The sequence below is a fragment of the Caretta caretta genome, chromosome 4 (assembly GCF_965140235.1).
Source record: "Caretta caretta isolate rCarCar2 chromosome 4, rCarCar1.hap1, whole genome shotgun sequence".
NCBI classification, from domain to species: Eukaryota; Metazoa; Chordata; order Testudines; family Cheloniidae; genus Caretta; species Caretta caretta.
This window is the reverse complement of record NC_134209.1, coordinates 50,224,456-50,247,929: the sequence shown is the minus strand read 5'-3', so window position 1 is coordinate 50,247,929 and position 23,474 is coordinate 50,224,456. Positions and strand designations below refer to the sequence as shown.

At 40.3% G+C, this 23,474-nt stretch overlaps 1 protein-coding gene across 2 annotated transcripts in view; it reads left to right on the top strand.

Annotated features, from left to right (window-relative positions):
• Nucleotides 1–23,474, top strand: part of PRDM5 (PR/SET domain 5) — a 138,807-nt gene that overhangs the window by 22,691 nt on the left and 92,642 nt on the right. For both annotated transcript variants that reach the window (XM_048847652.2, XM_075127621.1), the window contains exons 3-7: nucleotides 6,529–6,651; nucleotides 16,104–16,296; nucleotides 17,212–17,386; nucleotides 19,506–19,598; nucleotides 19,862–19,983. In XM_048847652.2, the coding sequence (XP_048703609.1) occupies nucleotides 6,529–6,651; nucleotides 16,104–16,296; nucleotides 17,212–17,386; nucleotides 19,506–19,598; nucleotides 19,862–19,983 (706 nt within the window). The remainder of the gene's footprint in view (nucleotides 1–6,528; nucleotides 6,652–16,103; nucleotides 16,297–17,211; nucleotides 17,387–19,505; nucleotides 19,599–19,861; nucleotides 19,984–23,474) is intronic.

Sequence of the window (23,474 nt, the reverse complement as noted above, 5' to 3'; positions counted from 1 at the left end):
AGCAGGAGAGTGAATTTGTGTGGGGGGGTGGAGGGTGAGAAAACCTGAATTTGTGCTGGAAATGGCCCACCTGATGATCACTTTAGATAAGCTATTACCAGCAGGACAGTGGGGTGGGAGGAGGTATTTTTTCATATTCTCTGTGTATAAATAAAGTCTGCTGCAGTTTCCACGGCATGCATCCGATGAAGTGAGCTGTAGCTCACGAAAGCTCATGCTCAAATAAATTGGTTAGTCTCTAAGGTGCCACAAGTACTCCTTTTCATTTTACAAACATTACTTGATTGCCGTGTAATAGTGAAAGCACATGTTTTTTGGCCCAATTATTGAGTTCCATTTCCAGCTCTGACACTGACTTTCAGTGTGACCTCAGGCACACCATTTAACTTTTCAGGGCCTCATTTTATTCATGGGTAATATTGTAGATGCCTGAATACTTATTTACCTCACAGGGGTCCTGTGAGATTTAAACACTTAAAGTTTGGCCTTGTTAGGAAACCATTTTAAAAAAGCATTTCAGCTCAAATAATTGCCAGCAGTTGTTTGAATCATTTTTAAAATCCTTTCTTGATGGACTACGAGGCCAGATATCACTTGCTGATTTTCAGGAATTGTACTTAAAACTGGGCATATCCTTTTGCTGGACACAGACTAGACCCATTATTACCAAGCTGGAAAATATAATTTCAAATATATGTAATGATTCATGCAGTCAGGTGTCAGGACACGGTTTACTGGCAAGGTAGGGAACATGAACATATTGCCACTAGCAATATAAATGTTGTCTTCTTTTAAATAGGCTTTTTACAATCTCTTATGAATGGCCAGTATTTAGATATATATGTGGGGGTGTGGAGCATAGGCAATGCTGCGCTGTTAGACTCTTTATACTAAATAAATACTCTGATACTAAACTGGGAGGAGTGGTAGATACGCTGGAGGGGAGGGATAGGATACAGAAGGACCTAGACAAATTGGAGGAGTGGGCCAAAAGAAATCTGATGAGGTTCAATAAGGATAAGTGCAGGGTCCTGCACTTAGGACGGAAGAACCCAATGCACAGCTACAGACTAGGGACCGAATGGCTAGGCAGCAGTTCTGCGGAAAAGGACCTACGGGTGACAGTGGACGAGAAGCTGGATATGAGTCAGCAGTGTGCCCTTGTTGCCAAGAAGGCCAATGGCATTTTGGGATGTATAAGTAGGGGCATAGCGAGCAGATCGAGGGACGTGATCGTTCCCCTCTATTTGACATTGGTGAGGCCTCATCTGGAGTACTGTGTCCAGTTTTGGGCCCCACACTTCAAGAAGGATGTGGATAAATTGGAGAGAGTCCAGCAAAGGGCAACAAAAATGATTAGGGGTCTGGAACACATGAGTTATGAGGAGAGGCTGAGGGAGCTGGGATTGTTTAGCCTGCAGAAGAGAAGAATGAGGGGGGATTTGATAGCTGCTTTCAACTACCTGAAAGGGGGTTCCAAAGAGGATGGCTCTAGACTGTTCTCAATGGTATCAGATGACAGAACGAGGAGTAATGGTCTCAAGCTGCAGTGGGGGAGGTTTAGATTGGATATTAGGAAAAACTTTTTCACTAAGAGGGTGGTGAAACACTGGAATGCGTTACCTAGGGAGGTGGTAGAATCTCCTTCCTTAGAGGTTTTTAAGGTCAGGCTTGACAAAGCCCTGGCTGGGATGATTTAACTGGGAATTGGTCCTGCTTCGAGCAGTGGGTTGGACTAGATGACCCTTCCAACCCTTATATTCTATGATTTACAGAAGGCTCCCTCAGACACATCCAGCCTGAGTCTGTGATAAAAGTGAGTTTCCCTGGTTAAATATTCTTTCCTTCTTTTCCCCTTAAAAAAAAAAATCCATCGATTCCGTACAATTCCCTGTTGACAATAGTAGTGGCAGGCAGATTCTCCGGCAGCCTCTAGATGTGGGGTGGTTGGACGTATATGGAGCACATCACTTCTGGTCATAGATTCCAATGCCAGAAGGGACCATTGTGATCATCTAGTCTGATCTCCTGTATAACACAAGCCATCAAACGTCTCCAAAATGATTCTTAGAGCATATCTTTTAGGAAAACTTCCAGTCCATGACCCTTGGTAAATTGTTCCAATGGTTAATTATCCTTACTATTTAAAAAAAAAAAAAGTATGACTTATTTCCAGTCTGAATTTGTCTAGCTTCAACTTCCAGCTGTTGGATGATGTCGTAACTTTCTCTGATGGATTGAAGAGCTTGCTATTAAATATTTGTTCCCCATGTAGCGACTTATAGACTGTAATCAAGCCACCCCTTGATCCTTAAAGTCTTGTGTGGGAGTGTGTCATCATTGGTGGGTGGGTGGGTATAGGGTCCTTTGGAGCCAGGAAAGCCAGAAAACCGTAGTTTGTGTAGAAAGGGTTGGGGATAGGGTAGTGAGTATCTCCTAGCTGCGGGGGATTATAAGTGGGAGCCATTTTCCCCTGGGTGGTGATGGGGAGAGGGCAAGTGTAGGCTCCATGTTCCCTTCCAGTATTGGCTCTTGAGGCTCCAGTGCTTGCCTGGCCCCAGCCTGATGAGGAGAGAGGCAAACTGCTGCATCTTCAGGACTGTTGCCCAACTGCTGCTTGGCACCATCTCCTCTCTTGCTTTCTCACTAGCACAGCTGGAGGAGCTGCTGTGGTGGGGGTGAGGTACTGAAATTACATAGTACATTTCTTATGCTTTCTTAATAGCACTGGTGGGGTATGAAGGAGGGGAAATCCCTTTGCTACAGTGGCAGCAGCTGTGGCAATTATGAGCACACCTGCAATACAGCATCTGTCTGAGTGGCAGCCATCTTAGTTCTGTCCCCTTGGATGGCTGAACAGTTTTACCAGCACATCTGAGCATAGGATTTTAGCACATATCTGTGAAACGTGTCTTTTGAATGGCTCCTACTCCCCCAAACGTAACTTACTCCTGTGCTCCATGATCACACCACGAGGCATGGGGGCCAGCCGAAGGATTTTCGTGAAATGATTCTTGGAGGTATACCCCAAACTTAATTACTGACACCTACAGCGTCTGCATTTAGGTTCCCCATGCCTCAAACTGTAGAACTGGAGTCCAGCTCTTTGTTCCTTGTGATTGATTTGCATTAGTTTACAGTTTTAGGACTGTCTTTGCAAGGAGGCATTCTTTTATAAATAAAAGTTGTTTTCTTTCATGGGGCTCAGAGGCTAGGTCTGTTAAGAAAGGGCTCCTATGAGCCCCCGCTGGCTCATCAGTGGGAACAGGGCGTCCGTAAATGTCACTTATCCGGTCCAGTGTAACATACAATGTTTTGAATATATTTTTCTTGACTTTTCGTGTGTTTCACATCTGTATATTTAATGTACCGTTATGTCTTTATGAGGTGAAAAAAAGCAATAGAAAATCTAACATGTCTTCAAGGGTTTTATGTGATTATTTTGGTCAATAGTTTCCTTATGTGTTAAATCCTTGATGCACATTCGCCATCTCTTCACGCGTTGGCAGGCACTGAGAGTGCCCAACTGAGATGATTGTAAAACTGAGATGAGTATAAATTCTTCCAATATAATTTGAGGATTAAGCAAATGAAAAAAACAGATTAAAAGGAAGGTAGAAGAACATATGGCTTTTATAGTAGGAACTTGATTGTTTCTCTTTTGCAACCTAAGTCAAGATCTGATGAAAACCTTTCTAGGGCCAGCTTGGTGGGCCTTCCTCACTCCCACTTTTGGTAGTTATTGCCAAATCCCAAAGCCATTAGTTTGTCTTTAATTGCTCAAAGATGTAAATCTGTGCTGTTAAACATTTTCATACAGAGATTGTGTTCTGTAGCTTACATATTTAGAACAGTGTGGGCATAGCAACGTAACTATTGTGGTGCTCACTTATGGCTTTCAGGTCTTTCTAGGCTGTGAGTACAACATAAACTTGTGCTATTGTGGAAATACAGAGCTTTCCTGTAAAGTTTGATTATGTAAATTCCATCTATATTCTTAATCCAAGCAGACATATTTTGTCACCAAACCCCCCAGATGTGTTTTTAGAATGGGGAGTGAAGAATAATGTAGCCAGTTGAAACTACAGGTGGAAACATAGGTATTTGCATTCTGCCAACCTGAGTTGGAATGTGGACAGAACACCAGGTATGCTTATGGGGAAAAAAATGCTATGGAATCTTTAGTGATCTCTAATAGCGCTTGGTTTTGTAGGATAAGAACATTTCATGCACTATACCTTCTGTGTGTTTCTCCCATCCATATACTGACCAGGCCTGATCTGAGGAAATCAAACAAGATGGGATGATTACAGATCAATAAACCTTGGTAGAGAGGTTGATTTTTCCCATCACTGGCATTTTAAGGTGGAATGAGTGTGACGATCACTCATTCATCAGTTGCATGTGTGCGGGTAAAATGTACCTTTCATGATACAGTGCAATCTTTTGAAGTAGCCCCTTCACTTATTGAAAGACTCATTTCCTTCACACTCTAATTAAATAACTTACAGCCTTTCCCCTGCATACTACATTAATTTGATTTTTATCATATCCTCCACTGCTCAGGTGAAAGTTCAGCCAGGTATAATTTAAGATTGAATGTGAGCATTGGGGCCACATATTTATACTTTCTGTCAAGAATAGTATAGAAAACAAAGCTTAAGGAAGTAAAGGGACTAAGAGGAGATGCAAAGTATGTTTGTACATGGGCCTTGACTGAGGAAAAGGCCCTGGAAATGATAGAAGACAAAAATACAATTGGAGGATTTGATGAGGGATGTGTTACAAGAAGAATATGACTTTATGAAAGGCATTTGATACGTTGGTGGGAGAGATGAGATTCAGGGGGACAGAAGGCTTCAGCTCAAAGATGGGAAGTATTTGGAGATGCAAAACAGGATAGAGCTAGAGAGGTTGATTTGTGATGCTATGGGCAGGATGGGATTACCTAGAGAGAGAATGTAATGGGAGAACAGCAAGGGATCTAGAGTGATGGCAACTATGGGAAGAGGGCAGGATGAAGAGCTACTAAGGGAAGAACAATATGGCAATAGGAGGAACAAAAGCTCAGGGAGGAGGAGAATGAGATCATTTGTGCTGAAGGGATCTCACCAGTGAAGGGAGATGAGAACAGTGATATGTTCCTTTAGATTCTCTAGAAAAAAGATATTGATGGCCTCGGTGAGGTAAGTGTCCGTGGAATAGAAATGCTGGAAGCTACATCAGAGGGGATGAAAAAATGAGTTAGAGGAGGAAGTCTGCTCAGATGTCTTGGAGAATAAGGGGAGGAGGGAGATGGGGCAGGGTAGATTAGATTAGATTAGCGGGAAAAATCAGGATAGACAACGTGTATTTTGTAAGTAGATGGGAAGGAGCCAGAGGGAGGCAAGCAGGCATAAAATAAATTGGTAGGGAGGAGATGAGAGAAGGAATGAGTGGGACAAGAGACAGGAGGGAGGCCAAAAAGCTAAGGGACAGTAGGCATGAAATGTTGGCATCAGAGATATGTGAGGGACAGTGTTCCCTCTAATTTTTCCCACACATGTGTGGAATGAATTTTGTTACACATCACCTCCATATTGGTATACATAATAAAAATTATGTGGTGGGGATGAGGCTGAGGGGTTCAGAGTGTGGGAGGGGGCTCACGGCTGGGGCAGAGGGTTAGGATTTGGGCTCTGGGGTGGGGCCGGGTGGGGATGAGGGTTTTGAGGTGCAGGTTGCCCTGGGGCTATGGCAGGAAGAGAGGACTCCCTCCTTCCCCGCAGCAGCACCTGGGGTGAGAGGCGCCTGTCCCCACCTAGGGAGCTCCAGGGCCGGGGCCGCGAGATAGGCACCTCTCCCCTGGCTGCGGCAGGTCTGGGGCTGGGGGAGACGTCTGTCTCTCTGCTGCAGCCATGAGTACCTGCATGGCACTTAATAAATAGGCTGCTGCATGGCCACGCAATTTAGAGGGAACTTAGGTGAAGGAGGTGAACGAAGGTGGAGTGGGAGAAGAGGAGGATGGAGTATCAAGGGAGGAAGAGGAAAGTGCCCTCTTGATTGTATCATTTTTGTTTTTGAAATATTTGGTAAGATCCCAAGCAAAGAAGGAATAGAAGGAAGTGTGTTTGCAGAGAGTCAGAGAGAGAAGCTGATGGGTGATGGAGGCACAGGTGTCAGTCAGGAAACAGAGACGTGGAGTTCAGTAAGGAAGAGATTGAGAACAGAGAGAGTAAACATAGTGGAAGAAGCTGACACAGTTGTTGGAGTTCTGAGTACTACTTGCACTGCAAGGTCTCATAAGCAGATAATGCATCGTGTGCCTGAAGGTAAAAAAATGTTCACCAATATCTGAGCATATGTGCTGAAAGCAGGATTCACCTGCCAAACACCAGGTGGACTGGATACTTTAAATGTCTTTATGCTTGTGTTTAAAACATACAACGAAAATTAATCCAGCACTTCAGATAAGATTTAATCTTTCCCCTTTCTCTGAGGTACTGTTTTTCTGGTGTTCATTTTGTTCAATGGTTTTTAATATTTCAGGTTCGAGGGAGTAAAGGCGAGGTCCTTTATGTTCTGGATGCCAGCAATCCACGATATTCTAACTGGCTGCGTTTTGTCCATGAGGCACCATCGCAGGAACAAAAGAACCTGGCTGCAATCCAGGTAAATTTGTTGAATTCTTACCATTCACTTCATGTTATTTTAATTGAGCTGGCTGCATTATACAACGTTTAAATAAACCAGCTACACAAACAAAACATCCTAAGAAAGTGTTAGGTTGTATAAACAACTGGATAGAAAATAATACTGAAAGTATTATACCATTTGCAAACTGTATACCCTCACCTTGAATATTGGCTTTCGTTTTGGTCACTCTGTACCAAAACCAGGCAGAAATGGAAGGAGTTGAAAGATGGGTGACAAGAATGGTGAGAGGCATGGAAAGACCCCCACAGAAGGAAATATTGAAAAGATTGGGGGTGTTTAAGTTTGTGAGGAGACAGAGTGGACATGATAGAGGTATAGGAAATAATGACAGGTAAATTGAGCGCTTGTATTTTCAAGTTGCCTTATAGGTCTTTGGGCATCATCAGTAATGATATACTAAAAATCCCAGAAGTTTTACTGATTTGTTATAATGTAATGCCCCAGTACTGCACTTCATATATGTGCTTAACTTTACACAGTGTGAGTAGTCAGAGGGACTACTTTCAGTGCATAAAGTTAAATACATGAGTCTTTGCAGCATTGGAGCCTTCTTTAATATATAGGATGCCAAAGCTCTGACATTCGGTGTAATGAACAAAAACCAACCCATACTCCTTTTAATATGGAAATGTTTTGGTAGTCTGATGTTTTTACTGTTATGCAAATTTTGGGCCAGTTTCTGTAGTTACTCCAGGCACTGGATCAATGGGAGTTCTGTTTGTGGAATGGCTCTAGTAATGGAACCCTTATTTATTATTAAAGCTAAATACAACATCTCCCTGTATAGCCTTTGTGACAGATTGACAATTTCCTGCAATATCCTGAATGGACTTTATTGAATTAGTCTTTGGAGTTCATTGTACTAAAAATGTAATTGTGTATGTGTTATTGTACAGTTGTGTGTATTTCCATGGTAAGGGTAAATGGGAGAACAGCAGGGGGACATTAGGCAAATTCACTCATGTTGTTATATCTCCATAGAAGCCACCCCTAGGAAAGGTATGCATCTACTAGTTCAAACTGGATTCTCCAGGGACCCACTGACAAAGAAGGTTTTTGGTTGAGTAGCCTGGTTTTTAAACTGGCTCAGGGCTTTCTTCCTGGTCCAGTAAATGGACAGGGCCCCTAGTCCACAGAGAGCCCTGATCTTAGGGTACGGTTGGAAGGACTGAGCCTGCCAGAATTCATGTTAGGGTTAAGGTTAATTCTGGTAAGTTTATTAGCACGTGTGAAGGTTTATTGTTTTTAATATGTTTTTTCTGTAGTGCTTTTAAGCTTAAGAATAAAGTGGGCTTGCATAGGAAGTCTGTGTTGTACTTGTGGCAGCTACAGTTGTTATCCATCTCTAAATAAAGAGCAAGCAGGTGTCCTGGGGCAACCTGTTTGTGCTGGGAAAAGCACAGTGAAGGCAGGGAACTGTGCAGCCTGGAAGCACCCCTGTCAGAAGAGGGAGAGATGTGGGTCTCCACTCAGAAAGGCAATGGTCAGGGAATTGGAAACCTGAGAGTGGGTGCCCTCGCTGAACCACTGAGGGTAAATACAGGTGTAGTTGCCCTGAACTGTGGCAGCCTTCATAAAGATACTGCAATGATACTCTGTTAAGCCATGTTTTGCAATCATTGCAAATCGGACATTTCTTAATTTACATCATCAAAGTGATTTCAACTTTGATATCATTAACTCCAGTTACTTAGCTGCTGCTGCTGCTACTAATTACTAATTCAGTTACATTGCTGAAAAAGCAGTAAAACAATTAAAACATTAAAATCATTCATAATAAAGATTATCTGTATCAAACACAAGAGAATCCTAATCTTAATGGTTCAATTGAATAAAGTGGAATATGTCATCATAATTACATAGAGTACAGGGCTAATTTTCTAATTAACAAGAGGAAATGGAATATTTAAATTCAGATGGGGTTCCAGACCTCTTGTTCTAACTGGCACATTGTAATTACCCTCATGAAACGTAGGAGTTCCCATAAGGTTAACCTCTCAAGACATTTTACTGTATGAAAAGGAGGGGTTCTTGTGGAGTTTGTTGGGATTATAAAGCTACTACTGGATTTTAATTTTGTCTCTCTAACCCATTGTTCAGTTTTCAGATTGTGCTGTGGGTAAATGCTCTAATGATGATTTTCATCACCTCAAACCATATAGTTAGGAATAAAGATTTGTTACTGGTACTTACGATGAGCTATAAAATATAAGAATACTGGTAATTAGAGAGCAAAGATGGCTTAAGACAGAATGCTCTCTTGGTATCATCATTGCTACAAGCTTATCCTAACGTTGATTGCAAAGAGTACTTTACAGTACCTTTTTTTGAAGTCCATTACAAATTCCCCACACAAATGACCAGAAACCCAAACAGATGCTAAATTGCATCTCCCTTCACTGACAAAGCTTGTCTTTTCAATTATCATAGAATCTAGGTGGAACTTCTCGATCTAGACTGTGGAAAAACCACAGAACCAGATTCTGCCACCATAATTATTGCAGAGTAGTATCATATAAGGCCCTACTCAACATAAGGGTGTCAGAATAAGCCTGTCAGTCAATTCAGTGTTTGTTGAGCGGTTCATGGTCTTGGATTTAAAAGGGGATGAAGTGTGTATATGTCCCCCACACACAAATAAAATGAACCACATCACTGAGTGGACTGGAATATGTTCAGAAGAATAACTCATCCTGAGATGATTCTGTTGAAGGATCACGCTTAAGAGCACTGATGTCTAGGTTTTAAGATTTGTACAGTGTGCTTCCTTTTGGCCATATAAAGGGAGCTTACTGGGCTGAAGATCCATTTTTTTGAAGTAAGCTGGTTGTGCAATGTACCTGATTTGATAGCTCAGGTAAATTCTGTTTCTGGTATTGCTGGAGTTAAAGATTCTGTAATAAAACAGGATGCTTAGATACTTACTCCTTTGAGTCCAACAACCAGAAAATATTTCTAAATAGTTGTTTCATAACTAATACTGGCATGCGAGCACTAGGAACAGACTGAAAGGTTGGGGTTTACTTCTGGATATACCAATTTTCATTTCTGTGTACTCTACAAATCTGAATTGAATTGTGGGAGGCTTTTCTCACTTATTCCATTAAATGAGCTTGTGATAGAGGAAGTGTGGTCTGTTCCATTACCCTGAACCCAAAGAGAAAAAATTCAACACAGAAAAATCTCAGTAGACAATTGAGTTACAACTTTTCACCTCTGTTCGTATACAGCTATGGAGTCATTACACGTGGATTCCATTTATCTGGGCAAATCTTCATCAGTGTCGTCAACAGTGACACCTGATGCTGTGAGCTGAAATCTAGGCCATGCCTTGCAACTGACACACACATGTGACCTGTGAAATCTAAACAGTCCATTGTGTTTGTCATGATCAAAAGCAAAAGGCTGCTATTAAATATCTTATAGGAGCTCTTTAAAAACAAATTGGTCTGGAAAAGTATTGTATTTTCAATATTCTTAATGCTGTGCACATACATTTATCTGTTTTGCCAATTGTCATTTTGTGAAACGATCTCTGCTGTAGACTACTGTGCAGCAAAAGCCACTTGGTTGTTAATGTCAAAACTATTTTATAAATAGAATCATAGACAACCAGAGCTTTAAATTCAGGTACTTTGTTCATTAACAACCAGACATTGCGGTGGTCTGGACTAACTCAGCAAACTATGAGTTAGAATAATGAAATGGCAAAGGTTAATGTGAAAGGAGGTATTTACTGTGAAGCAGTAGAGTGGTTTAAAGTCATACTTAACAAATGTAATACTGGAAGATTAGTATTTGAGAATCAGTCAACACTGTAATAAATGTAGTGCAACTGGACTATCTCAGTCTAACAGGCAAGAGTGAAGCCAGGGGGTTGGGGGGAGAACACAAGGAAAGCAAAGACAAACTGATAAGCTGCTTAATAAATTTGCATATTACAGGACAGTTTTGTGAAAGTCTGAAATCTACTAGTGTCTTAACTACAAAGGCAAGATTAACTTGTTATGCAATAAAAGTAGTAAAATGAACATAGTGTTAACACTCTGGATGCTCAGAGGACCGAATTAAAATGGCTGCTTGATGCTTTCTTTATTATTTTTTTTAGGAAAAAGATGCAATTATTTAATTCCAAGGTCATACACATTTATCAAGTTGTTGAGTACACAGCATGTTTAGTGCTTTTCAGATATTCTGTTACTTACAAAAATGAGCAAACAAAATGGGCAGCTTTGGAAGAGTGAAGTGGCTATTTTTCTCCCACAGGTTTTGCAGACTATAGCTGCATTATCACTGTAGTCTGATATCAATAGGAGTTTGGGTTAAATTTGATGAGTATGTGCCTGAGAAACGGTAAAGCCACTTAGCAGCACTGTGGCTATTAGAGAAGTCTTAAGGTGATTATCAATTTAACTTATGTCGACTTTAAGACCCCTTTTTACTGCCAGAGTGATGCAAAGGGAGCCTTAGTGTAAATGAGAATCAGGCCCCAAATTTTTATTACTCTATGGCTTTCAAAAGCCTGTAGGTGGTTATTTGTTGGTCAGTCTAGCTACTGGTTAATAGTTTTGTTTGCTGAGGTACAGTGTTACAAGGTAGAAATTAAAAAAAAAACAAAAAACCTTTTGCAATCAATACTACAGTGACCACAGTAATTTCCTCTCAACTGTTCGGAAAAACTGTTGCCATCTGGTTGGTACTTTATGATAAATGCTGATAAATTGGTTAGTCTCTGAGGTGCCACGAGTCCTCCTTTTCTTTTTGCGAATACAGACTAACACGGCTGCTACTCTGAAACCTGACTTTTTAATGGTGACGCTCTTGGTCAGTTATGGGAGTTGGGGGGAGATGGTGACATTTACCATTTGGAACTAAAGCCCTGTTGCACAGGAACGCTTAGGCATATGTGTAGCTAAGAACGTGGGCAATCTCAGTGAAGTAAATGGGACTTCTCTTGTGCTTAAAGATAGTCACACGTTGAAGTTCTTTGATAGACTAGAGCCCAAGTGTTTCATGTATTGTCTTTGCTTCTTGGGAGCCAAATCTTTGACAAACTGTAACACATTTTGGCAGCCAAAGAATCAGGGTGACCTGATCTTCCCTTCTCTAGCTTCAAACGTGGCTCCAGTTCATATAAGGCTTTATATAACTGCTTCTGATGTCGGTGGGAGTCTTTCCATTAATTTCAGTAGGGACTGGATCCAACCTAAAAGGCTCAATCTTGCAAGATCCTGAGTATCTCCTGAAGGTGCCATTGTGCTGAGCTCCTGTAATGTCCATTGACTTGAATGGGAGCTGGGGCACTCAGCACTTCCAGGAGATGCTCAGCACCTTGCAGGTTTGAACTCGTGAAGATCTAATTCCGTTTCAGGCTTGTTAAATTGTTGATTTTTGATGGTTTCCTGTGGCAGTGAATGTTTTAGGTTTGAAGTCCATATATGTGTTCCAGCGTCCCTGTACTTTTTATGTCTTAGTAAGTCAGCCTTTCTTAAATTAAATAATAAAATCTTTTAATCAGAGATTAATCCAAACTGGAACAGCAAATCCAAACATCCCTGAACTTTGAGGGGAGTTTGGCTTTAGACCCAAAGTCAGAGCTAATCTTCATGACTTTGCCTCATCTGTGGTTTTTTGTTTAAAAAAAATAAAAAATAAAAATTACATGCTCTCTTCTTTCAAGGAGGAAAAAGTAGGTCAGATCTCCCATGGCAAGCCCTGGGAATAGAGACTGGCATGAGCATTAATATTTGCTTTATTATTGGAATGTTGGTCAACTTACTTAGAAATATATGACTGCAAAAAGCAGCATAATCTCACCAAATCCGTGTTAAGAATGCCTGATGTGCACATGGATATGACGTTAAAGAGTGGGTGCAATTATAAGTGAGGGATTCTAAAGATGGGTAGAGAAGAGGGACTTCAAACCAGCCACCCAGAAATCTACAGGCAAATAGTGTATCTGAGAAGATGAAGCATGGCACCTTGCATGGTCTTCAGCAGTGTAGATGGAGCCTGGGACTTCTGGGTCTTAAAGCATGAACCTCTGTGCCTGGGTAAAAGACCTTGGTTAGCCAAGGTTCTAGCAAGTTCAGCAACCTCTACAGGTGTCCTAGCTATCGCTAGAGGGGGACAGAGTTCCACACGGAGTGGGTGTAGCCTGCCTGTTAGAATGCTATGGGAGAGAACCTACCTGAGAGAGAAGAGAGTGATGTATAGAGCAAGTTAGAAAATGGATATTAATTTCCACAGAAAATTTAGAGTAAAAAAATCAAAACCCAAAATATTTTGAACAAAAACTGAATTAGTTTGATTCAGAAATGCCATTGTGGTGCCTGCTGGGAGTTGGGGTTCCTTGTGCTCCCAATCTTATCTATGGGCCAGGCTTCCTTGTTGTACTACACTTCCCAGATGCACCACGGCTCCCATCCTGGGTAGAGGAGGCCATGCATCATGACGGTCACATAGCAATATCTTAAACTAGGTGATAGCTCCAAAAGTGTGGTCCATTTTCAAAGTGTACAGAGGACAGCTCGGTTACTTACCAGATCAGCAGTCGTGGGTCACCAGTGTCCTTTGATGTTGATAGATGTTTGGCGCTGTGTGTGTGTTTCCTCTATGTGCCGCCCCAGCCCTGCACAGAAAGCTGGCACAGCAGACCTTGAACGAACGGCGTGATGGCCACAAGATTTGTTAAGGGTCGAAGGCACCCAGCCACGTTTATTGTTGACGAAGCATGGTACTAGTATCCTGCAGACTTTACCGGACCACTAATACGTGTATGCCCATAACAGTGGACCAGCTTAGTGCATGGTGGGACTTTTCATTTTTTCTAGGCCAGACAAAAATACGTTTTTCGAGATACTTTTTATACCCCAATACAAACAAGTTAGTATTGCCCCTCTGACATCGTTACTGCCTCCTGATATGGCTAATTATCACCCATTACCTTGTTGTACATGTTGGTTTGTTTAAAACATTTTTATTACATATTGTCATCCTGACCTTATCTTTTAGGAGGGGTCATTGTGTTCCTGTTATCCTTGGGGAATGTTTTTGTACCATCCTTGATATCGGGATGTTGTGGTACCACTTGATATTGTGATGTGTTTGTGTGAGTACTTTGTGACTGGCACTTTTTAGGAATGTGTATTTCTGCAATATCAGCCCTGTTCTTGCCAGATTGTGTGAGCAGGTCCTGCCTCATACCAGGGCAGCCCTTTGAAACAAGGACTTATTTTTCAGTCTCTTTTCCTACTACACCCTTGACCTCCAAGGAAATTCTGTATGTGGAGCAGCTGCGGAATAAGTCCCCATAATATGTATTGTTACTTGTACTAATAATTATTTGTCTCGCACATAGAGTGGTAGATAGATAAGAAGATAAAAGGCCAACATTTCAAAGGTGTTTAGGAGACTAAAGATGCAGATGTCTAGTAGGATTTTCAAAACCACGTAGGTACCTAATGGTTGATTTCAATGGGAGTTACGCATTTGGGTGGTTTTGAGTTTCCCATTTGCCACCTATTTGCATCATTAGGTGCCTACATTCTTTAAAAATCTGGTCCGGAACCCCTGCCCTGAAGAATTTTCAGTCTAAACAGGCAACAAGCAAAAGATGGAGGAAGTTACTGCAATTGAATAGTGAAGTTTAAAATATGTCTTGTAGTCCACAGTATTTGTACGTTTAGTAAACTTAAGTGGGAATACAATCTTTAAAGGCATAATACCAGACCCTTCATATGAGTGTGTTAGATGCTTGGTGTGTGAGCAAATCATATATTTTACTTTGTTTGTGGGTGGTTTTTTTTCTTTTTGTTTTCCAGTGGTATACTTTCCCCTATAAGAAACAGCGGGTACATTTCCCCTACATGTAGAAAATTGCCTTGCTTTTAGAATGTGCTGTGCTGGACAATGCTATAAAGACAGCATCTGCCTGTCTTTGCAGCCTGTCTTTGCTGACAATGAGTGGAGAGAGCCCTTTTTACCTTACTTCAGATCAAAGCTACAGAAGATAATTTTTTCTTAATTTACATTGTAGTAAATTAAAGTTCTCTGAAGCACATGACAGTGTCATATAAAAACCAGCACCCTCCTAGATGTAGGCAAGAGTTAGGATGGTAAATGGATAGCTATCTAGATTGCACTTTGAAATACAGATCTTGAAAAAAAAATGTGTAATTAGATTTCTTTTCAAATGCCATCACTCATATAAGGGCAAAAAATGACGCTGGTCCTTGAAGACTGCTGCTTCCATCTAGTTTATTGAATTAAATAGTTTTCACTGTTGTATGAAAATTACTTTTTAAATATATTACAGACCTTCTGAAGTATTAGAAATACTATATTCCTGTTGACAGTTTAAATTAATCTTAGCATATTACAAAATTAAAAAGCATTATCTTGTCCTTGTGTTATGATGCTTCCTACAATCTAGATATACTGTACAGAAGGTTCAATTAATTTTACTGGATGTTAATCAGATAAGCATTAAGATTTATGACAACACTTGGAAGTCTTCATTAAGTAAACATGATTCTCCTTTAGTTGCCTTGAGTAGCACCCAAAGCACTTGGCTTATGTACAGCAGAAAAGGCAGCCTAGTAAATCAGCTTATGAGGAGACAGCTGCTTTTGTTAAGTGGCTATATATTATCTATCTATCTATCTAAGCTTTGGTTAAGTAAACATTGTGAGACAGAGTATTTTTAGGGCTTTTAATTTTTTAAACCAGGTACAGTATCTGGGCTAGAACTTCAGTTAGTATGAATCGGCATAGCAACAGTAATTTACACCAGCTGAGTATTTGACTTTAAAATTAGTGTGTGAAAGTGTGTATTAAATGTGTCTGTTGTAATTCTATAGTTTGAGCTTATGATCAGAGTAGAAAGCCTATTCAATAAGGAGGCTGGGGTCCTGTGGAAAAAAGCACTATGTAACCATGTAAGTGAAGGCTGTTATTATAATGCATACAGACACACAAAAGCTACATAGCTCGGGTTGCACAGGCTACTTTCATTCTAACACTTCCTAATTTTTGAGTGCTTTACTTTCCAGCCCTAAAGTTCTTGGTATGCTGAGGATGATGGTAGAGGAGGGCAAAGGTATATCACCTTCACACACCCTTATCGTAAGCCTATCCCTTAGCAGAGGTTATAGATCATCCTCAGAGGATGTTCCAGCATCCAAGCCTCACCCAAGTGCAAGGACCCTCCATCCACACGCTCTACACCAGGAGAGAAAGCTGAGAAGGGCTATGCCAGCTGGTGCCACTTGAAGAATTGACTGTGTCACCTGAATCCTCCAGTAGCTATTTAAGCTGGCTTTGTGCCAGTAGGATTCAGGACCTGGCTCTAAGGTTTTATTTTTCGGTCATGGTGATTCATGGCTTCTATTTACTCATTGCAATAGGAAGGTGAAAACATTTTCTATCTGGCTGTTGAAGATATTGAAACAGATACAGAGCTGCTGATTGGCTACCTTGATAGTGATATGGAAGAAGCAGAGGAGGAGGAGGAGGAAGTGATCCTTAACCAAGAAGATGAGGACAATAATAATAATAGTAACAACAGCAATAAAGAACCACAACAAGCTGGTGAGAAAGGTACATATGAGACATGTGTGAGAACTAAAGTAGCTTTTTTATGTTAAAAACAATATCAAAACAAGGAAACTAAAACTTCCGACTAGTGAGAAATTGAAGATGTCTGTACACATATTTTACTCATTTGTGTGGCAAAACTGAGGGCCCTGTCCTCAGCTCCCTTGTGCTTGCGGAGTCATTTACTACCTCCATTGAAAGAGAATGTGAAATGGTTGTAAAGCTATTAGAGCAGAATGATTCGCTGCTGCAAATGCCAAAAGTGTGTAGAGCATCGATGAAGTGGGGCTCGACCTTTATATTACTTTTTACTCCCTGTTAGTAAAGGCAACATAGCAGAGGGAGAGTGAGCTGGATTCTGTTCTTTATTGTGGAGCATCAGCAAATTTCAATAATCTGCACAACCATACTGAAAGGAATGAGGTTGCTAGGCATAACTGAAGGCCAAATTTGGCCTGCAGACCATTGATTGATATGATGATGTACCAAGAAGGAAAGAATCCAGTTTGTTTGCAGTGTTGGAATTTAGCAAAAGTAACCCTACTTGTCCTGGGATTTGGTATGAATAATCCTTTGAGAAACAGTGGACCCACTGTGCTTGGTGAATCCCAAGAGACCATTTTACATAGTCCCTTTTTATAGAATCATAGACTATCAGGGTTGGAAGGGACCCCGCAGGGGGTCATCTAGTCCAACCCCCTGCTCAAAGCAGGACCAATCCCCAATTTTTGCCCCAGATCCCTAAATGGCCCTCTCCAGGATTGAACTCAACCCTGGGTTTAGCAGGCCAATGCTCAAACCACTGAGCTATCCCTCTCCCCAGAGTAGGACCTCACTTTTAAAGTAATCAGAAATATAATTGGCTAGAAACTATACCTCTACTAATGTTTGTTTTTTTCTCTCCCCCCAACTGTGTAGATTCTCTCAGCTGCAAAGAGGACCACACATGTCCAAATTGTGAATCCAGTTTTGCCAGCCAGGAGATCCTAGCTGAACACCTTCAGACGCTGCACCAAAAACCTAGTGAGGAAAAGGAATTTAAGTGCAGGAACTGTGGAAAGAAATTCCCAGTTAAACAAGCCTTACAAAGACAGTGCGTACACACAAGAGTGCTTTCTATAAATAACCCTTTAAACCAATCAGTAAGCTTAGTTAACTACAGTTTCTGTTGCCTGCAGCTTTCATGCCTCTTTTCCAATGGTGGTGTGATTTAAGAGGCTGGAGTTGCAGTAAATTTCATTGCCTTTAGTAATTGAATTAGCCTTTCATACTTTGCCCAGTACATTAATTTTTGAATATATTGACTTGCTGTATTTCATACCGTGCTTTAGTTTGAATCACTAGTGCCATTAATATTTAAATAATTGGTGCCTTTAGGAAGGCTTTCATGGGAGGAAAAAAGGCTGTGTAATTCATGTATTGTATTGCATATCAGAACTGTTTTGCTATGCTGGAACTTTGGTCTACATCAGTTGACTATTTTATCAAGGAGCCTCATGGAAACAGATGGCATCTCCGCTATCTCCAGCGGGTGACATTGTGGAATTAGAATAAAACTTTGAAGTAGGGAGATGAAGTTGTAAAAGGACAAAGAAAGATGAATAAAAACCAATTCATGTTGATTTTATTAAACCTTTGTGGGCAGAACAAAAAATAAATTGAAACATGAAAAAGAGGCAAGATTTAAAAGCAAATCGCTTTCAGTTCTGTCCATTATTGTGTATATTTATCCTTTAAAGTCATGTACAGTATACTTTACATGAAAACTTTCCTAATCTAATTGATATTATCCTGAGTTTTTCTTCTAATACACAATGCTTGTAAGTAAATCAAATTGTAAATTAAATGGATGTGCCACTTTTTTTTAATTGTAGATTTAGTTATAGAGGGTACCCCATTTAATCTAATTGTTTCACATCAGAAAAAGAGTAAAATAATATTACATAGCCGCATTAAACTGTTTCTGTAATGAAGTGATCTGTTGATTTCACATAGATAACGTCATATTAATCTCTTAAATGATTATCTCTTACTTCTAAGCAAATGCTCTGTGTGCTTTTCTGGAGTAGTATTTTGTAGAGGGAACAAAATGTTTTCAAGCAAAAATAAACTTTTGTCCTTCTAATCTATAATTTTGCATTTGATTTGTGCTAGGTGACTAGTTAAATTTATCTAAAAACTAAGTGAAAGCCTGTGCTATCGTCTTGGTGTAATTTGCAAAGAGTAAAAAAAGCTGAAAATGGCTGAGAACTTAAAAATGGGATGGTAACAGACTGTGAATCCCGGTGATGATTGAACCTGATTGAACAACTTTTCAAAATAAGAAAAGCTCTCAACCATGCTTTTAGCTCTTCCCAATGATTCAACTGACAATTGTGGGATCTTATTATTTTTATTTATATATATATATATATATATATATATATATATATATATATATATACATACACACACATAAACAGCACTTGGGGAGAAAAAGACAAGTGCAATGGTAATTGAGAATACCTCTCCGTATTATACTATGGCCCCAAACTTTAGCCATGTCAGTTCTAGGATATTAGAGAGGCAAGGTGGATGGGTAATATCTTTTATTGGACCAACTTCTGTTGATGAGAAAGACAAGCTTTCACGTTTACACAGAACTCTTCTTAAGGTCTGGAAAAGGTAATCAGCATGTCATAGCTAAATATGAAGTAGAACCTCCAAAGATGAGCCTCAAAACTTAAATTCATAACTTTGCTAGTCCCTAAAAATCATGGACTGAATAGAGACACTAGATTTATGGCTTATTACAACAGTCAACCTAATAACCCCCATAACACTCCTAAGCTGCTTTCACACCACCTTTCTTTCCCTTCTTTGATTGGAAGGGTGTAAATGGGCCACTTCACCTTGAATGGTCCCTTGAAATATGAATTAACTACTTATGCTAAACAATCTGCTCAGCTTGTATTTAGCTGTGACACTCTGAGTATGTTTTCCAGATCTGAGGAAGAGCTCCATGTAAGCTCGAAAGCTTGTCTCTCTCACTAACAGAAGTTGGTTTAGTAAAAGATATTACCTCATCCACCTTGTCTCTCATATTTATGCATGTGAGTAGTCCCAGTGAACTCAGTTTGTAAAGTTACTTGTGTGTTTGCAAGATTGGGCCTATCTTCTCTGTTACCGCCAAAATGTTGTTTGCCTTATATTTTGTTTTATCTTTTCCCTAGCGTCCTTCAGTGCACAGAGAACATCAATCCAGGAGACACTTCGAGAAGTTTTCAGTGTTCTGTTTGCAATACGTCCTTCAGCTCAGAGTCGAGGTTTTGTGTCTGAGTTACTGGACTGCTGTCATAGCACTGCTGGCCTCCCTTTGCATGTTTGCTTTCAAGCTTATTAGTTTATGTGAAATCCTAACAGTGAAAGAAGTGAAATACTTTCATTCCTACCAGCTGTAAGTAATGCATGAGGTGGCCCTGGAATTCTGCTGCGTGGCATGTGTTAAGCTCAGAGTGCTTGCTATGAGTCTGTGTTCTCTAGCTATGTCTTCATGTATTATTTTTCCTTTGCTGGTTATCCAATGTAGTTATGAGCAGCACAAAGAGGCATGCAGAGGGGATGCTAGATTCATATGCAAGGCTGATAGCTGCGGGAAGAGGTTCAAGAGTAAGGACGCGCTGAAAAAGCACAAGGAAAATGTTCACACTGGTAAGAAATGATTGAATATGACATTTTTAACAGGATTGCTGATCTGTTGCCTAACAGACCACTTTTTGTTCACAAACCAAAGCAAGAACCATCTTTCATTCCATTTCAAATGCTATTCTTGATACATTTTCATTTAGTTGTATATCCTATTTCTGTAATGTTTTGATTTGAGTAAAATTAATGTAACCTTCCCACTTCTTCCAAAGGCTGTGGATATAACTAAGTATATCAGGAACAAAAGAAATCCTAACAATGGTAAATGGCCATTAGTAGAAGGAGATGGCAAAATTGTTAAAAATGATGGACAAAAGGCAGAATTGTCCAATAATATGTCTGTTCTGTATTTGGAAGGAAAGAAGATGATGTACTCATCTCTGATGAGGATAATGAACTACTCCTATATCCATTAGTAACTCAAGAATATGTTAGCATTTACTAGGCTAGACGTTTTAAAATTAGCAGGCCCATATGACTTGCACCCAAGAGTCTTAAAAGAGGTGGCTGAGTTGTCTGGCTTCCTGGTGTTAATTTTTAATAAATCTTGGCATATCAGGGAAATTCCAGAAAATTGGAAGAGTGCTAATGTATGCCTAGCCCTTCTCAATATTAGCAAGGTGACCTGGGTAATTAATTAATAAATCAGTTAGCCCAGCATGAATCCTGATCAAAATAATGGAAAACTGATGAAGGATTCAATTAATAAAGAGCTAAAGGATGAGAATATAATTAACATCAGTCAATATGCTTCAGTTGAAAATGGGTCTTATCAAACAAACCTGATTTCATTTTTTGATAACTTTATCAACCAAATTTGAAATGATAACTTCATAGATATATTTCAGAGGAACAGCCGTGTTAGTCTGTATTCGCAAAAAGAAAAGGAGTACTTGTGGCACCTTAGAGACTAACCAATTTATTTGAGCATGAGCTTTCGTGAGCTACAGCTCACTTCATCAGATGTTGTGAGCTGTAGCTCACGAAAGCTCATGCTCAAATAAATTGGTTAGTCTCTAAGGTGCCACAAGTACTCCTTTTCTTTCATAGATATATATACTTATAATTTTGAAGGCATTTGACTTAATACCATATGACATTTTAATTTCAAAAATAGCACTATACAATATCAGTAAAGCTCATCTTAAATGGATTAAAACTACCTGACAGATCTGAAAAGGGGTTGTCAAAGAAGAATCATCTTTGAATGGGGTTGTTTCTTCTGCGGTTCTCCAAGGATCGGTAGTAGGTCCAACACTATTGAATATGTTCATCAATGATCCGGAAGTACATAGAAATCACTGATATATCTTGCAGATGACCTAAAGATTGGCAGAGTGGTAAATAACAATGGGAATAGAGCAGTCATTCAAAGCAATGTAGATCACTTGGTAAGCTGGGCCCATTTGAACAAAATTTGTTGCAATACAGCAAAATGTAAAACCAAAGGAACAAAGAATGTATGCCATGCCTACAGAATGTGGGACTGTATCCTGGAAAGCAGAGACTCTTAAAAAGATTAGGGGTCATCGTAGACTAGCACTCAACGTGACCTCCCAGTGTGATGCTGTAGCAAAGAGGGCTAATGCGATCCTTGGATGTTGCAGAACCAGGGAGATAGCTGTATTATTTTGTATGCATTTTATATGTGCTCAGATTATCTGCTTGATGTTATTCTGGCTGACTGCAGGGAGTTAAATCAAAGAGAGGAGCAAATAGGAAATGAAACAATGACAGAGATGAGATATGTACAGGGAGAATATACAGGGTCCTTAAGAGAAACACTGGGTGAGTTAGCCAGTGGGAAATGCCTACTTGCTTGTTGCCAGAAGGGCCAGAGATTGAGATCAAAAGAACACTAAGCAGTTAAAATTCTCTGTGTACAAGAAAAAGGAAGTAGGCTGGCAGCAGCTGCTCAGGGAGAGCAGAACCTTCCATTTTCTACTGGCATTGCATAATTAGGGCCAGCCTTATACAGTCATGCAGAGGTATCAAACTTTCCCATTTGTGCATGTACCACTTCAGGCATGGTGGGGAGCAGTCACCAAGGGGCTGCTACTTTTCTGCCTGCTTAGGTGGGTGGGGAGTGGGCAGAGCCTTGATTCTGCTGCTCCACCATACTGGAAAGCAGAAGTGATAAAAATGTCCAAGGGAAAGTAATCTACTACTGGTGGGAAGTATTAGTGTTTACTTTGAAATAGAACTGTGGAGTAAGAAAGATGGTCTAGAAAATGATAGTACACTGTAGACTTCCCTTCTTAACTACAGGTTTTTGGTACATGGCTGTGATATATGCAGACTTTTTTTTTCTAGCTTAACTTCTTTAGTTTTATCCTAATCAATCTTCTGCAGACTGAAACATCGAGGATTAAGACATGTTTTGTTAAATGTAGTCCCCACAGGCTATGGAATGTTCCAGTTTCTAGCTACCTGTGGCTGCGGCTTATTGGAGATTAAAAGTCTTTTCAGTATTTTTAAGAGAATACAATTGTATATTTTCATACAGTGCTTAAACAATATCTATACTCCCACTTTATGTTGAAAATTTTCCGGAGAAAGTGCTAGTGCTGTATTCCAGGTTTTTGAGGTGTTTTCTGTAAATCACCCAAGTCTCTCACCCATAGAGTTGAGATTACTACCAGTTTATAAACTAAAAGTCTAGTGTATGTTCTGATGTCATGGTTGTTGAACACAACAGTCGAGACAGTCTGTCAAAATCAAGTCTGGAAAAGTGGATTCTGTGCTGAATATCAATGTCTTTGTATGCCCTCTGTGAGAGGTGGCTGCCAACATAGGCAAAGTGTTCTACATTTTCCAGTTCTTCTCTATCAGTGTAGACCTTCCTTGCTAGGTCTGATGATTGACTGGGAGCTGGATGGTAGAGAATCATCTGCTACTGGAGTTCAGTTATTGTTTTTGATGATACTTTAGTTCTGGCACGGAGGCAAGAGAGGTTGAAAAGGTTGCCATCAGTCCAATATTGGATGCCGATGCCCTGTACTGCACGGTCTTGGATTAGCGTTTTCAGAGCTGCTAGGATAATGGAGAAGAGGATGGGTGCCAGTACTCAATCTTGTTTTACGCCAGTTCAGATGCAGAGAGCTCAGAGCGAGAGCCACTACACAGGATGGAGGCAGTCATCTGGTCATGGATGAGTCTTACAGTTATAAGTGGCTGAGTGGTAAATTTGCTTGGGAAACCAAACTTTGACATGAATTTCCATGGAATCTCACGATTGATAGAGTCAAAGGCTTTGGTCAGATCAATAAAGGCCATATACAGCTCCTGGTGGTGTTATTGACATTTTTTCCTGGATCTGCCTGGCTGCGAAAATCATGTCGGTGTGCCTCGTGATGGTCTGAAGCTGCATTGGGACTCTGGAAGAGGGAGCAGGCGATTAAGACAGATTCTAGCAAGAATCTTTCCAGTGATGGAAAGAAGGGAAATACCTCAGTAATTGCCACAGCTGGCTCTGTCTCCCCTTTTGAAAATGGTGA